The sequence below is a fragment of the Amblyomma americanum genome, chromosome 6, assembly GCF_052857255.1.
Source record: "Amblyomma americanum isolate KBUSLIRL-KWMA chromosome 6, ASM5285725v1, whole genome shotgun sequence".
NCBI lineage: Eukaryota > Metazoa > Arthropoda > Arachnida > Ixodida > Ixodidae > Amblyomma > Amblyomma americanum.
Window position 1 is genome coordinate 16,409,021 of NC_135502.1, and position 14,906 is coordinate 16,423,926.

Below are 14,906 nucleotides of genomic sequence, written 5' to 3' on the forward strand. Positions count from 1 at the left end.
TACGCGGCTTCGGGGTCTGGCCGTGCGACGACACGCGGAGACTCGATGACTCATGCGGTGGCGCTCTTGGCTGGTGGGAGTCACCGACGTGAAGGTCTTCTGCCAGGGCATTTCGCGCTATGCAAGGTGCTCGAATTACATGAAGGGCCTATTTTTCCCCGCTTCTGTTGCAGGCCTACTACTGCACAGCCCACTCTGTGTATCCTGCTTGGGGTCAATATCAGGCCCGTGTGGGGCCTGTTCTGTTCGAGGCCTATAAAGGAACCTAACTTTCAGGCCTAACCTTTTGCAGTTTCTACAGTTCGAGGAAGTTTTGGAATACCGTTATTGCTGTCGTCTGAAGCTACGTCTGCGCATGCGGAGTTGTTTGCCATTGCCACGTGACGTACTCCTCGAGCTGTTTCTTGTGGGATCGTTTGAGGTGCTTGCTCGGCTTTTGTTTTTACTTTGTGGATTCGTACTCGCAGTAATGGCGGATTACTTATTCCGTGTTTGTGCAGGCGCTGCAGTGGAGTAAAAAAAAAGTGATCTTTCTTTCAGTGTCCCTGTACTCAAATAACTCCGTCACCGAATAACGTCAGCTCTGGCCTCAAAAGATAAAGCGTCCAGGCCGTAACTGGTGGCTGCAGGGTTTGACATACAGGCGCGCCGACTGAATTGAGTAACCCGTGCTAGCCGCTGATAAGTAGTCCACGTGCCGGAACTTCCGTTCTTTGGCGAAGGGCTGGTGTCTAAGATAAGGGGTGCTGTGTTCTTGAGCTGTCGGCGTCGTGAAGGCGGCGCGACATATAATTAATGATGTGTATGGAGCATAGTTCATGATATTGTGAACCTGTTGCGGTCCGCTTTCAAGACTCAGTTGTAAGTGAGACGTAAAAAAAAAAGCCACGTCAGAAAAAAAAGTTTTTTTTTTATTTTACTGTATCAGACATTTGGATGGATAGAAACGTCGCGACGTGGTTGACGAAGCAATATTAACGTTTTTTTTCTTCAGCAACGGCATGGGGAGTCAACAGAACTGCATCGAGGCGACGATTTGAGTAAGTGTGGCCACGGCTGAGTAGTAGTAACAAGTGGTTTATTAAAATAATAATAAAAAGGAAGGAAAAGATTTTTGCTGCCCCCGGCATCTGCCATCGATACTGAAGCACCTGAGCTGGGGCAGCGGAAATAAAGGACAGCAGGCAGAATGGAGAAATTAAATGAAAGAGGTTAGGGGACTGGAAGAGAGGATAGGGGGGGGGGGGGGGAGGTAATTTACACTATAATAAATACGTACGGGTTGCGCTCGTGATTAGTTCATGATAAAGCAAATCACGGGTGAGTGAAGTTCCCGTATTTACGTGATCACCCAGGATATGCATTGCCGCAAGACAAAATTTTTGTTTCGCAAAAGCAGTGTGTGAGGTAGCCCAAGTGCGAACAATGCAGCGTGTCAACCATCAGACGCTAAATCATTTGGCCCGCAATGCGTTGTGGCCACGCTTTTTTTCTGATTGTTCGCTTATACTGCGTCAATAATTCGATGTCTTTCGCGTTGAACTCTGCTTTCCTTGCTTTATTTAGTAATCGGGAACAAAATATTTCGGAATTTAATTTGCGTCTGCTGTTACCGCATCGAGTAAACGGTATACGCGAGGCGAGTGTTTTGAGAAATGAACGGAGCAACACAGGGTTTGTCAGATTTTGGCTGTTACTGGCGCAGAGTGGTAACAGCGTGCTGCCCCATAACTTGAAGGTGGCATACCTAACGTAACTATATGAATTACGCAGCAGCCGTAAGTAGTAGTAGCGCTAATACGTAAGCACATTACCAGCACTCAAGCAAGGGGTGGATTTAAAACGACAGAACGCCTTTTTTCAAGCGCAATATATTTTGGGGAAAAACCACACAGACGACCGCGGCGGCTGCGTTTTTATGGAGGAAAAACGCTAAGGCGCCCGTGTGCTGTGCGATGTCAGTGCACGTTAAAGATCCCCAGCTAGGTGGTCGAAATTATTCCGGAGCCCTCCACTACGGCACCTATTCTTCCTTTCTTCTTTCATTCCCTCCTATATCCCATCCCTTACGGCGCGGTTCAGGTGTCCAAAGATATATGAGACTGATACTGCGCCATTCCCTTTCCCCAAAAAACCAATTATTATTATTAATATTAAACCACACAGACCGCCATTTTTTCTCGACCAAGAAAGGTAAAAAAAAATTGCGTGGTGCATACATTAGGACCCCCTTCCACCGATTCTTACACGAGTGGCCATAAATCCGCCCCTGATGCAAGTAATGATTACTTCATAAAAAGTAAGGGAAAAGTATAATAGACTTTTTTTTTTGGTTCTAAATATGAGCGTGTGCCTCTGAACAGGTAATACCTACGATGCATTTTCAAACTCACTGTAGAAACAGCTCAATCCTTTTTTGTGTGCAAACTGAACACCCTCGTTCATATTGCTTTTACCTGTACATAACACACTCGCGGTACGACCCAGGGTCTCTGACAACGTAGCCACTATTAGAGGGGGCTGCCGTACCCGTTTTCTGTAATGGATGAGCACATGTGTCATCTCTTGCGCAGCCCCAGTGTAGCAGAGACCACCAAACTCAATGTCACTTTCATAACTGCGCTGTCTAAAAAATAAAAATCACAGGCGAGGGCGAAGCGTGTCGCCTACAAGCTGCACATTCTGCGCAGGCTCGCACCAGACGCGTGGTGGCAGGCGTCCAAAGATTCCCGCGCGTTCTCGTACGTCGCCCGACGTGTGTGGTCCTTTTGTTCTCGTGCTGCACTTAAGGGGCGTGCAGGAAAAAAAAAAGGCACAAGTATGCGGTCCCGCGGACAAGAAGATTATACTGCGGACGGCGCGGCATAACGAGGCGTGTGCCCGAGCTTATGTGTCGCTGCTTGACACCCTCGCTCTGTGGGCGTAACGCTATACGCCGCGTATTGCTCTCGTTGAGGAAACGCCTTCGTCAAAAACCGTTCGGGCGTGTTTTGTCGGCATCGCGTGGATTATCCGTCGGACTCGAGCTACGTATATCGGCGCTTCTGCTGTCTCTAGCATTGCGCACTAGGCGAGCTCCGTGAGCTTTTTGCTTTTACTTTTCCTTGCTGCCTTCGGTCGCAAAATATTTAGTACGGCGTACGTGACGCAGCGCAGGTTTCATTTCCTTTACGAAATCCTAGCACACTCCACTGCCATTAAGGGTACTGGTGAATGCAGTCGCCGTTTTAGCTTAATGAAGCTTTGTCAAGTAAATGGCATACGGAGGTAGAGGTTGTGTGTCTGCACCTTAGTTCGATTCACATTCATTCACTTTTTAAATTCTAGTAACTGGTCACTTATAAAAGCTGCTGCAGTTGAACAGAATGACGCGGGTTTGATCCCGGCCGCGGCGGTTGCGTTTCGATGGAGGCAAAATTCTAGAGGACCGTGTACTATGCGATATGTCCGTGCACGTTAAAGAACCCCAGGTGGTCGAAATTTCCGGAGCCCTTCACTACGGCGTCCCTCGTAGCCTGAGTCGCTTTGGGACGTTAAACCGCCACAAACCGTAAAACCGCTGCAGCTTGCTACTCTTTTCATGCACGTTAACAAGTCCTTAATTTTTTTCTTTTTGCTTTGTTAAGGCGGGTGCCAGCGCAAATTTATTGCATTCCTTGCTGAACAAAGCCGACTAGACTGGCCATGCGGACAGCCAGGCAAACTGAGGTGCAAGCGGTGTCACTTCTGTCTGCAGCCGCCATAGCCCTCAAGCGAACGTGTGTCAACGCTCTCTCTTCAGTGACACTCCAGTAAGCAGCCGCAAGGACACCGTGAAAGAGAGAGAGAGAGGAGAAAAAAAAGAAGGAAAGCTGGAAGCGGCGCATTTTGGGCTGGCTGCCGAAAAGCAGTTTTTAACTAAAAATCGCAGTAGTCGTTGCCGAAGGTCTCTCCTGCCGCCACGCGGTGAGAAACAAAGCGTCGAAAAGGGTGCCCTTGGCGTCTGAGCTTCGTCAGAGTTCTTAAGCTGAAACGTGTATGGCTGGGGCGCCGCTTGTTTCGCTGTGTGCCCCTCCGACCGGCGGTACTCTAAAGGGTGCCGCTCCTCTGTCGTTTCGGGGAGACGCTCGGCCAAATGAAAATTGATGACCCGCCTTTGGTCGCGCTGCCATAGCAACGGGAGGTAAACTGTCAAGAGTCGCCTGCGAGTCGCCATCTTTTTTTTTTTCAGCCCATGCCAAAAAGAGAAATGGCAGGTTGGGCTGAGAGGGACGTGGCGACGCCGGCTTGTTTCACGCGTAGACCAGAGCTTGAACAAAGTTACCAGCCTTGGATCCCCACTAAAGGGCATGCGGGGCCAAAGAGCGCCATGGCACGAGGTGTTTTCGTCTTCTCAGGGTGGGGTCAAAGACCCATTTCCAAGCATTTTACCCTAAAAAAAACCTACCTTAAACGTTCGTTCCATAACATCCTAAACCCTGCACCGATTTTACAACCTCCCTCTCACTCAGCACACACTTTGAATAACAGCACTGGTCTCTTTAACTGGTTGTGCAGACGTGCTGCGGGCTCTCTTAATTATGAATTTAGAGCGGTTTTAGCTGCGCGCGAGAAGATTTACTCTTTGTTGACGCCTGAAAATGTCGTAGCTACAAAACTGCCGGACAAATTTTGCTTAGAGCATTTTCTATTCGTCTCAGTATATTGCGCCAGACAAAAAGTAACCGCGGTTGACCACATCGTAAATCCCGAATTCTGGTCATGCAGTCCAAAATAGGCACAAGAAATTAACGATGCTATGCATATGGGCTAGTCGGTTTTAAGCACACGTATTAACTGCATGCAGGTAAGCAGTACTGCTTTTCCTCTTGGTAGACAAACTTCTAAATTATTAATGATTTCAGTTGATTGTCGCGCCCTGTTTGTGCTTTTACACGTTCTAATTTTTAGCGATGTTCCGGCGTATAGCTGAGCGGGAAGCTATGAAGGAAGCGAGCGGCTGACCTCCCGACCGCGCTGTGCTTGCGGCGTTGCAGTGCAGCGCCGGTGGTGATCGTGAACCTGACACACATTGTAGCAGGGAGAGCGGTGGAAGAGAGAAGGTCGAAAGAAGGAGGAGGGCGTTTTGGAGCCGTACGTCTCGCGACACCGAGAACTTGAACTCTGCTGCCGCTGCCGTCGCGAGAAGTGATCCGACAGGGCGTCTCGGGCCGTCGCAACAACGCCGATCCAAGAACTCGCTAGCTCGGCAGCGCCGTTTAACGAGCAAAAAAAAAAAAAAAAAAAAATTCGGCGCGACCCTGAGCCGCACGCGCGCTGTGGAGAGAGAGTGTGCACGAATATAATGCTTCTTTTTCTTCGCGTACCATTAGGCGCAAATGTTGTTTCTTTCGGAAGAGAAGGAGAGAGTGGTGGCTGCTGCTGCGCGTCGAGCGGCGGTACCTTACGTAACGCGCCGGGCACGCTGCCTCCCACCTCCTCCCCTTGCCAGAGCCGAGAGGCCTTCGGCGATATCGCCCAGCAGCACGCGCGAATTGTTGCCGCACTTAAGCGCTTTTTAATACCACCCTTTCGCTGCGCACCGGTCAGGAAGAGCGTACAGCGCGCATGCGCGCGCGAAAACGCGAGAGTGCTTCCGCAAGCTGTTTGTTTACGCCGCGCAGCGTAGCCGGCACTACGAAAGCGATAATTATGTTCCTCTGAGTACCTCCCGCGAATTGGCCCATATAAAAGTTGATTAGGCAGCACGCGGGATTCTTTTTAGCAATGAATAGACTTTCTAGGGATAAGGGATTAGGAGGCCGCGGTTGGCGCAGTACAGGGTTAATTGGATATATATGGAAGAGGCCTTTGTCATGCAGTGGGCGCAGTCAGGCTGCTGCTACTCCTGATGGTGATGATACTTTCAAAAACCCACTCTATGAAGCCCCCGCACGAGCTCTTGTAAACGGAGTAGCTGGAAGGGATGGACAGGTACCGTCAGATTTCTTGCAGTTGCGTTAAGTGAAGTACTTGTTGAATTGAAGTGCTTGTATCATCGTGGCAATTTAAACAAGTTCATCGGCGCTGGACTGGATCCAGGCTGACGTCGTCAAGCTATTACAACGATTTCAACACTTATCGTCGCTAAAAGCCACGTGCAACGCGCCCCCTACCTTGAAAGCGCAGCCAAGACACGGAGTGAACGTTGCGCAACGGTATGGCACACTTAGGCGCTTAGACCACCCTAAGGTTGAGGCAAGAAGCGAGGAACACCGCAATTAACCACGGCTGTATCATGCGCAGAGACGGCGCGAAGCACAGGAAGACGGTGCCTTGGTCGCGCGTGAACTTCCCATTTCTACCAATATAGGCATCAGTTGCAAGGCCATTCTTGCATTAGCAGCAGCCGTTCTGGCTTGCTATACATAATGGATCCGTTATACAAGAACCTCCCTCTTTCCGTCCCGGGAAACAGAGAGTAATTGACCTTGGCAATATCCCTGACATTCTTTTCTCCAATTTGTCGGCCCGCGCCGGGCGACCAGAAAAAGAAACAGTTCAGCGCTGGGCTTTCCCTTTCTGCCTTCGAGAGCGGACAGTTCCCTCTCCGGCCGCCACGGCCGAGAAAGCGGGCACCGAGCCCGCGCTTTTCGCCAAGGCCGGGCGGGGGAGGCGACGGCGTTGTTCCGCACTGTTGTCTTTCGACCGGCACGGCGTCGAGTCGGAGAGGGAACCCTCCCGATCGCCAAGGTGTTTGCAGCGTTCACCTTGCGCCCTGCCAAGGTAACGACGGACGCTCTCGCCTCCGTCGTCATACACGCATACATGTTGCACACCACGGATCACCGTGATTTGCGCCGTCAGAACCGAAGCGGCTCCTTTTTTTAGGTCGCTCCTCCGCCTCTCTCCCCTTACCGGGCAGATTCGGTCTGTGCGCGGCTGGCCCGTTGCACGGCCTTGATGCGTCCGTGCCCAGCGTTCCACTAGGCAGTTGTGGTTAGCACGTGCTCGTTTAAAGGCCGAGCGCGCAGTCTTCCCTGGCCGGCCTTTGGCGGAACCTCTCTTTCGTTGTCCACTCGCGGTCCGCAAGCCAGCCAACGAGGAGATGGGGGTTGGCGCGCTTCTGTAATCTTTCCCGTGATATGCGCGCGAACGCGCTCATCGCGTCCAGAGAAGCGCGCGCGCGCTGGCGCGCAATTTCGCTGTCGCGTCACGTCCTCTTCCATTCTAGTATGAGAGCCGGCGTCGCTTGCGCGGCTGGCTCTGAGCCCACGGCGCGCGTGGCACTTTCGTGACTCTCGTTACGAAGCGCCTAATTGGGAGAAATCTTTCCCATCCGTTTCGCGAGCCCAGTGTAACAAGACTCGGAGCTTTCGCGCATGCTTGTTTTCTGCCTCTGGTTCCAATTTGCGCCGTGCGTAGGCAGGTGGTGAAAACGAGTGCGCAATATAAACTGCGGGCCCGACGCATCGAGGTGGGCAATAATGGCTACATCCTTATATCTAGGACACCTTTCTGTTCGTCTTGTACTCAGACCTTGATGACTCAGCCGCAGCGGCTCACCGTTTGCGCGAAGTCTTTGTATACAGCCAGACATCCGGATAGAGCGTAGCTACTTTGCTGAATGTGGACTGGACGCATATTCCGCTCTCTGTGAAAGGAGTTAAGTACAGCAGGCTTCACCTCATGAATTCAGCTTGCCCCTGAACATAGCAGGGCGTGGTACTTTGTAAAAAAAAGGCTACATCACTGGTTATTGCAAGTTCATGGCGTATCAAAGCTACGGGTGGTTTATTTAAGAGAACTGCTATCAAGTATTAAGCTCTCGTGAAGCAGGAGCGCTGGAGAAACCAGCGCACACAGCCGGGCTCCCAGTCGCGGCCATGTGGTTAGGGGACTGTACTTTTGCGATCGACTGTGCATTGTGATTCTTTTCGTTCATTGTGACTTCTAATCGGGGCGTGTTTCCGCTTCTGTAGCCCGGATAGTGTGCGGCAACCTTAGCTATAGCGACAGGGCGCGTAGGACGTGGTCCATGGAACCCAAAGGCACGGAGGACGCACTCTCGAACAAAGCGTAGCAAAAACAGACACGCAAAAAAAAAATGACGAGGAAGAGGTTGAGGAGGAGGACGAAAAAGGTAGCAGAAAAGAAGAAGCAGTGGGACGTTGTTCGTAATTTTTTTTTTCCTGGTTCGCTGGCGAACGACGCGCTGCCATTGTCTCGTGCGAGGACGCATTTATGCGCGTCAGAGGGACTCCAACGGGACGACGGGCCCTTCGTTAACAAAGTAGTCCGGATGCCGCCGTCGCGCTACCAACCCCCCCCCCCCCCCCCCCCATTGGGGGCGAGGCTGCTGCGCGGTGTACATTAGCATCGCGCTGTAAGCACGCGCATAGAAAAAAAAAGTCATGCAATCCAGCAATACGTATGAAGAGCAGAAACAAAACAAGAATAAAACGAGCTCGAATCGCGCCACCACCAGGCGTCGGTGCAAACCATGAAAGTCGGCAGCACGGGAAGATGTGGGCGATGGTGCACTATGCGCCAGCTCGACGCACAGACAAAAGAGAGCGATTCCCAAAAGGGACGAACCGCGCCGGCGCCGACCGCATATCCGCGCCGGGCCGCGGAATATATACGCGGTCACGCTCAAGTTGGCAGTGTAGCGGAGCAAGCACGGCGCATGCGCCGTGGCGTGCGGCGAACGCCCCTTAGTCACTGTAGGTGCGGAGAGCGCGTGCGATGTGCGTATACCTGCCAGCGCCGAGGCAGAGGCGGCCGAGCCGAAAGCGGGGCATCCTGTATTTTGTCAGATCGAGGAATGCCATTGTGTGCGCGGTCGCGGGGACCCTGGCAGCGAGCGGCGCTTGTGGCGTCAGAGGAGTCGGGGCGCGCTCGCCCCTCCCTTACCTCCTGCGTTGTTCTGCCTCCGTGACTCCTGGCGCTGTCTTTCTCTCTTCACCTGCTCTGCTCTCTATCTTTGCTTATCTGCGACTAGTCAACACAGTTCTACTGCGTCCCCAGAGTGGCGTCGTTGAGCGCCGCTATGTTTCGAAGCTTGATATTTGCTTAATTGACCATCGCTGTGGGACAGTGCTCTTCGGAAAACACCTGGCCACGTTGCATCAGCGTCCCGACTAATAGCCTCTTCATCCTTTAGCGCGCCTACGATACGTGAGGCTCAGCTGGAGGAGTCACTAGTGAACGTGTGTTGGTGCATGTCCGAGATGTCTGTCGTCAGTGGGTCTTTGCGACAGTTTCTGCACTTTTGAGCAAAGAAGGCGACAAACGGTATCATGGTTATAGTTCGAATGTGAACATAGTAACATAGCTTAAATGAAAAAAAAAAGCGTGGGTAGAAGGCTTTGCTCGGTCACGTGTTCCTCGCTTAAAGGAAGGCGACTTTCCTGCAGTTCCGAACGCTCCTGAAGTTGTCTTCGCCGCATCACTTTTTCGTTTTGAAGGAAAGCGGACTCAAGTTGCGGAAACTCCTTGGGCATGCACTCTACATGTTTCACGCCTTTTTTGAGCGCCATCGACAGAGGAAGAACTGTTCCGTAATATATAAGGGCGTATGCACCCCCTCCTGCAAAGCTGCGTGGTCAAACCCAAGGCCACCATTTCCCACACCCTGCATGAGTGCCCTCAGGACATTCCGCCGGAGTGACGTACTGTAGCTCAAAAGCGTGGCTTTTTGGGCTTGTTGGTGCATGACCAAGCAAGAGACTGTAGCGCAGAGTATACTGCGGCTACCGAATCCCGAACAATGGAGGGCCGTGTTGCTTAGGTCCCCACCTGGACGTTCAACTCCGGGTCGTGAGCAGAGCACTAGAGGTCGCCGAACGCCAAGGGTTCAAGACCTCGTGACGAGGCTCCACTCCCATCACACTGTTGTCGACGAATAAAAGTTTATCTCTCTCTCGCGCGCGTTACTCCTCTGAGGCGCCCGTGCCATGCTTCGGGTTTTAAATTGGATGTCTAATCGACTCCTGATAGCAAACGTTTCTAAACAGCAAAGAAGCCAGCCAATATGCAATTTCTTTTCTCGTTCACATAGTGGTACCCTTTCCCGTGTCCTAGAGGCGCACTCTGACGCTTTCATTCTTTCTTTTTTCTTATTTGCGTGTGTGAGAGGGACGTTATGGCTGCAGATGTGCCTCCTTCCGAAAGACGCTAGTTATTGCTATCCACGGCCTGCCTCTGCCTAGTAACGCCTTTAGAATAGTCCTTTGCTTGTTCGCACTAAGCACGCGGACACCTGCTCGCAGCTGGCGTCAGACGAATAGGTACCACCTCCGTCGACGCGTTTGTTTCGTCGCTCAAAATAGTGTTGGCCAACGCTTATTAGGCCCCGCTCTGTCCAGGCGCCGTGAGGTCTAATGGAACGCCTTTGCTCCTTTCTTCTTTTTCCCCCGCATCAGCTGAGCGCGATCAAGGTTGAGGCCATTAGTATTGTTCCTTTCTCCCTCCGCATGGGAGCTCGGCCTTAAAGACGTCTCCCGCAACTCGCCACTCTTATAACGCCGGCGGCTGTTTTCATCGGCCGCGAAGCACCGCGTCGTCCCTGACGAAGAAGAGGAGCCCTTCTTCCTAACTCTTCGCCAGAGTGGTGGACGCCGCTTCGCTCTGTGATTGACCGTGAAGCAAGGACGCCCCTTGGCTGCTGCTCCGAAGGGCGCCAAAGACGCAGCTGATGTCCGACAAGCGGCGGTCGACGACGATCATTCTCATTGCCGCTGCATTTCTTACCTCCTCCAGCAACCCCCTCCCCCCTCTCTGTCCGCACACAGATTGTCTGTCCTCGCAAAAAAAAAAAAAAACCCTCCCTCAGCAGCTTTCTTCGAGTTCGGTCGCGCTGACGATAGGGCGACCATAACGATTTCGCCTTGCCGCGGCGTCGAGACCTTGTGGGCGGCGCCATGAGGTATTACCGGGCTTTTCGCACCTATCGCAGCCGTCGACGTGTGTCGATTGTTTCTCTAATTACCCGCCACGTGGTGTCTTTTTTTCTTCTTCTTATCCTTCGCTCCCTGCCTTTGTTGTCGGCTTACACGTACCCTCGATGGGATTCTTTTTGTAGTAAGAAAGGCATTAGATTTCTCTGTCGCTTAGCACAACCTTGCTCCGTCCGTGGTGGCCATACTGCTACATTTGTGGCTTGGCTTGCGGCCGCTGTATGTTGTGTCCGTCGGTGTCGTTGAAGGTGCTTGAGTCTACCGTCTTCCATACATGCCCGATCCCGGCAGTGGTGTTCGTTAATGTTTTATTGAAATAGCACCGTTGTCTATCTTATCCGCGTCAACGCGGGCCCGTCGATGACCTTGCTTAGCCTTACAAATGTACTAGCAGTATTCTCGATTTGCGGCTAATTCGTGGTATAGTTTCCCAGCTTTTCGATAAAGCCTGGCGATTTAACCAGCATTCGGTTCTATTCTCAGCGATCAGAATATCGTTGGCGGTCCGCCGCGGTGGCTTAGTGGTTAGGGCGCTCGGCTACTGATCCGGAGTTCCCGGGTTCGAACCCGACCGCGGCGGCTGCGTTGCGATGGAGGCGAAACGCAAAAGGTGCCCATGTGCTGTGCGATGTCAGTGCAGGATAGAGATCCCCAAGTGGTCGAGATTCCGGAGCCCTCCACTACGGCACCTCTTTCTTCCTTTCTTCTCTTAGTCCCTCCTTTATGCCTTCCCTTATGGCGCGGTTCAGGTGTCCGCCGATATGTGGGACAGATACTGCGCCAATTTCCTTTCTCCAAAAGCCAATTATTATTATTATTATTATTATTATTATTATTATTATTATTATTGTTTTTGGTGGCGGGAGCGTCGGTAGTGTCCGTTAGCTCAGACTTCCAGCAGGAAGTCAACGAGTCCGTCCTTCAAATGCCCAATGCTGTCTGCTACCACAATTAGTGTAAGAAGCTACTATTTTGGCACTGAATTCGTCACGGTGATTCTTACATTCTCGCAGCCCAAATACGTGTACAAAAGTGCGGCTAAAAAGTTTGCTGTGTAAAAGTTCAGGAAGAGAGGTGAACGAGTCGCGTCTATCCTGCTCGGTTAGGCGAACCTGGAATTGAACACCTCGGAGACTGAACTGTAGCGGGGAAGTCAGCTATATATAAGATGCGCTGTGCATACTTAAACCTGCGCTGATTAAGAGTGTCGAAGCTCAACGTGCCGAGACACTCTGCGGCTGAAAAGTCGACGGTGGAGAGAAAGAAAGAAGACAAAAGCGCGGCCCGTACGCTGTGCGGACAAAAAAGAGAAGTTTGCGACATCGAGAAATAATCATGCAAGAGGAGAGAGAAGGGAGAAAAAAAAATAATAATGAAGCCGGGGCAGAAATAAAGCCGACCGAGCCGCGTGTGTGGGTGCGCGAAACAACGAGAAGGGAACGAAAGCAGAAACGGAGAGAAAGAAATAAAAGCATAAAAAGCCGACGCGCCGAAACAAGGCAGCCATCCGAGCGTGGCACCCCTCCGCCCGTCCCCGCTGAGCCAATGAGCAGCGGTCCGGGCCGTTCCCGCCGTGGGACCTTACCTGAATCCGCCATTCACGTCGGCGCCGCGCTGCTCTCGCACGCCGTCCTTCCAGCCTTCGGCAGCAACCACGCGCGTCGTCAACGCGACGTGTTGCTCTCGCGGGGTGTCCGACGTCGCCTGTTTGATGCGCCGCCGACCGCGGGGCGTCGCGACGACTGCTAATATCCCGTGCGAAAGCGGCCGCCGTCTTTTCTTCCCGTTCGTCGTCATCGAGTGGTCACGATGGTCATTTTGGGAACGTACGACGGGACTCTCCTCTGGCTGTGTCACTGGTCCTGAGGCCGAAGAAGTGCACCACAGTTTCGGCTTGGCCTATACCCGGTGGCCTGCCGAAAACCGTCGGGTCCGACTTTGCGTCGTCGCGGTGGGAACCCAGCTGGCCGTTTCCACCCAGACTTGGTGGCGTCAGTGAATCCGCACGGTATAAGACGTAAATCCAAGATCACTCGGTCGTCTCCGCGACAAGCGGACAGACCTCACTGAGGAATACAAAGCCCTCTCCGAGGACCGCTCGTTATTACCCTCGCGTCTTCGGGAAGCCGATCAAGCACTGGGAGTCGTCGAGTCTGCTGGGCAGTTCTCGGACACCCCTCTCTTCGTGAGCGGCCCCGAAGACGACGTCTCGTGGCTGGCAGCAAGCTGGGTGATTCGGCGCTGCTCCGTTCGCTGCTTCTCCAGAGCCCACCAGCGGCGGCGACGTCGGCGGCTGCGTGCAAGCGGTCTGCGGTCGACTGTGCTTCTGGCGTCCTTCCCGGGCGCATCCTGGCTCCGCCGCATCCGACGACCCCGGGCGCCATAATAGCGACGTTCTGCCAACTTCCGACCGGTAGCAGCCCCAAGCTCTTCCTCTCGGGCGCCAGACTGCGTAAGTTGCCATCCGCCCCCGCCGGGCGTCCGCATCCTCCCGCGAGAGCGCCGTGCGCGCATCCCATAGGCGACAGAAAAAAAAAAGGGGGGGGGGGGGCGGACCGGCTTTCCGTTTTCCTGTGCTCGCGGCGGACGTTTTTAATCGGTTCCGACGACGACTCCTGGCCTTTTGTTCGGGGCGGATCGCAGAGGGGGGGTCTTCCGCTGTCGACGCAACTTGGCGTGTGTTTGTGTGTCTCTATGTACTCGTGGACACACATGTACGCCGTTGGAAACCAACTGTCTATCGGTACCGCGTACGCGGCGCTCACACTGAGGCCGCGGCGACCAGCGGGACGTGGGCGGCGAACGGGCCCAGAGCGAAAGGGAGCGCGTCGCTTTCCCTCGATAATAGTTCATGCTTATCCGTTCTTGTGGCGCACCGGCTGTGCAAAGGGAGCGTCTTTTTTTCTCTAAGACCGGCTGAGACCTTTCGGTCCTGGTAACGCGTCCTCCAACATAGGACCATCTCAGTTTGAAGAAAGATGTTATCGAGAGCGTGCATTCAGGTTAAACAGGGGACGGTTCTTTGCGAGAGGCAATGTAGCTCCGCGTATCATACTTTTCACGCCCTGCGTAATGGTGGAAAGTCGTGCGGGAGGCGCGTAACATGTTGGCATCCGCTACCAGGTCCGATAGGAGTTCCGTGACAATCATGGTGTGTAGTTCCGCGTCCTCATGCCAATTCCCATTTTTCCATATCTTATCTGCTACATCTTCGGACGTCAGTTTTCGTTATCAGCTTCCTCGTTCGTTTTCGCTTCATTAAACGGCACTGCAGATGCGCCGCGCTCTCTCCCTGTACTTCGTGGGAGCAGTATTTCATGCCTGCCGAGCAGCGAAGCGGCACCGGTGGGGTCGTGAACGCGGTTGCCAGGTGACCTGCCACTCCGGAAATGGGCCAAAAATGCCGGGCCGTAAACAGCCGCAAGTGCGTCTGATAGGTCGCCGCACGGCGGGTAGTTGACGTGTCTGTCTGTGTGCGCGCGCGAACAGCTTCGTGCGAATGCGAATCCGTGCACTGCAGTGGTGGTGCCAGCCAACGCGCCTCCGCCGTTTGGCTGTTCATTGACCGGGGACTGAGGTATATGTACCCCTTTCTTTTCTTCGCACCTGCACGCTGTTGTTCAGTTTGTTGTAGTTATCGAGTTTGGCGCTTGTCTCAACGAGTCGCCATCTGGATTTAATGCGGTGACGCTGGTGGGAAACGATGTTTATGCGATTGCTGTTTTGGACTACAGGCGAGTGATGCAGTCTTGAACTCTTATCGCTAGTTGGCCGCTACCTCTTCCTTTATCCTTTAATGTTTTTAGTTCGTTGAGCTGCCATTGTTTTTTGCTGCTGGTGATCCATCAAGAGCCCGAGTAAATGACAATATTCAAACGCGTGAACATGGTAGAAACAGCGCTGGTACAGGACGGAGCAAGAACACAACACAGGCGCGGCTTCGTCCTGTGTGAGCTCTGTTTTTTCCCTTCTAGCTGAGAAACACAT

The 14,906-nt window shown here is 52.9% G+C and overlaps 2 protein-coding genes across 3 annotated transcripts in view; one reads left to right on the plus strand and one right to left on the minus strand.

The window, feature by feature from the left end:
* The window catches only part of LOC144136367 (uncharacterized), a 32,178-nt gene extending 19,036 nt beyond the window's left edge, over positions 1-13,142 (minus strand). Inside the window, exon 1 of one of the 2 annotated variants that reach the window (XM_077668638.1) lies at positions 12,505-13,142. In XM_077668638.1, the coding sequence (XP_077524764.1) occupies positions 12,505-12,716 (212 nt within the window). In that variant the 5' untranslated portion in view covers positions 12,717-13,142. Of the gene's footprint in view, positions 1-4,303; positions 4,394-12,504 lie in introns of those variants that run through there. The other variant, XM_077668639.1, reaches the window with a different exon arrangement.
* LOC144136366 (transforming protein p54/c-ets-1-like) overlaps positions 1-14,906 on the plus strand; it is a 131,296-nt gene that overhangs the window by 95,265 nt on the left and 21,125 nt on the right.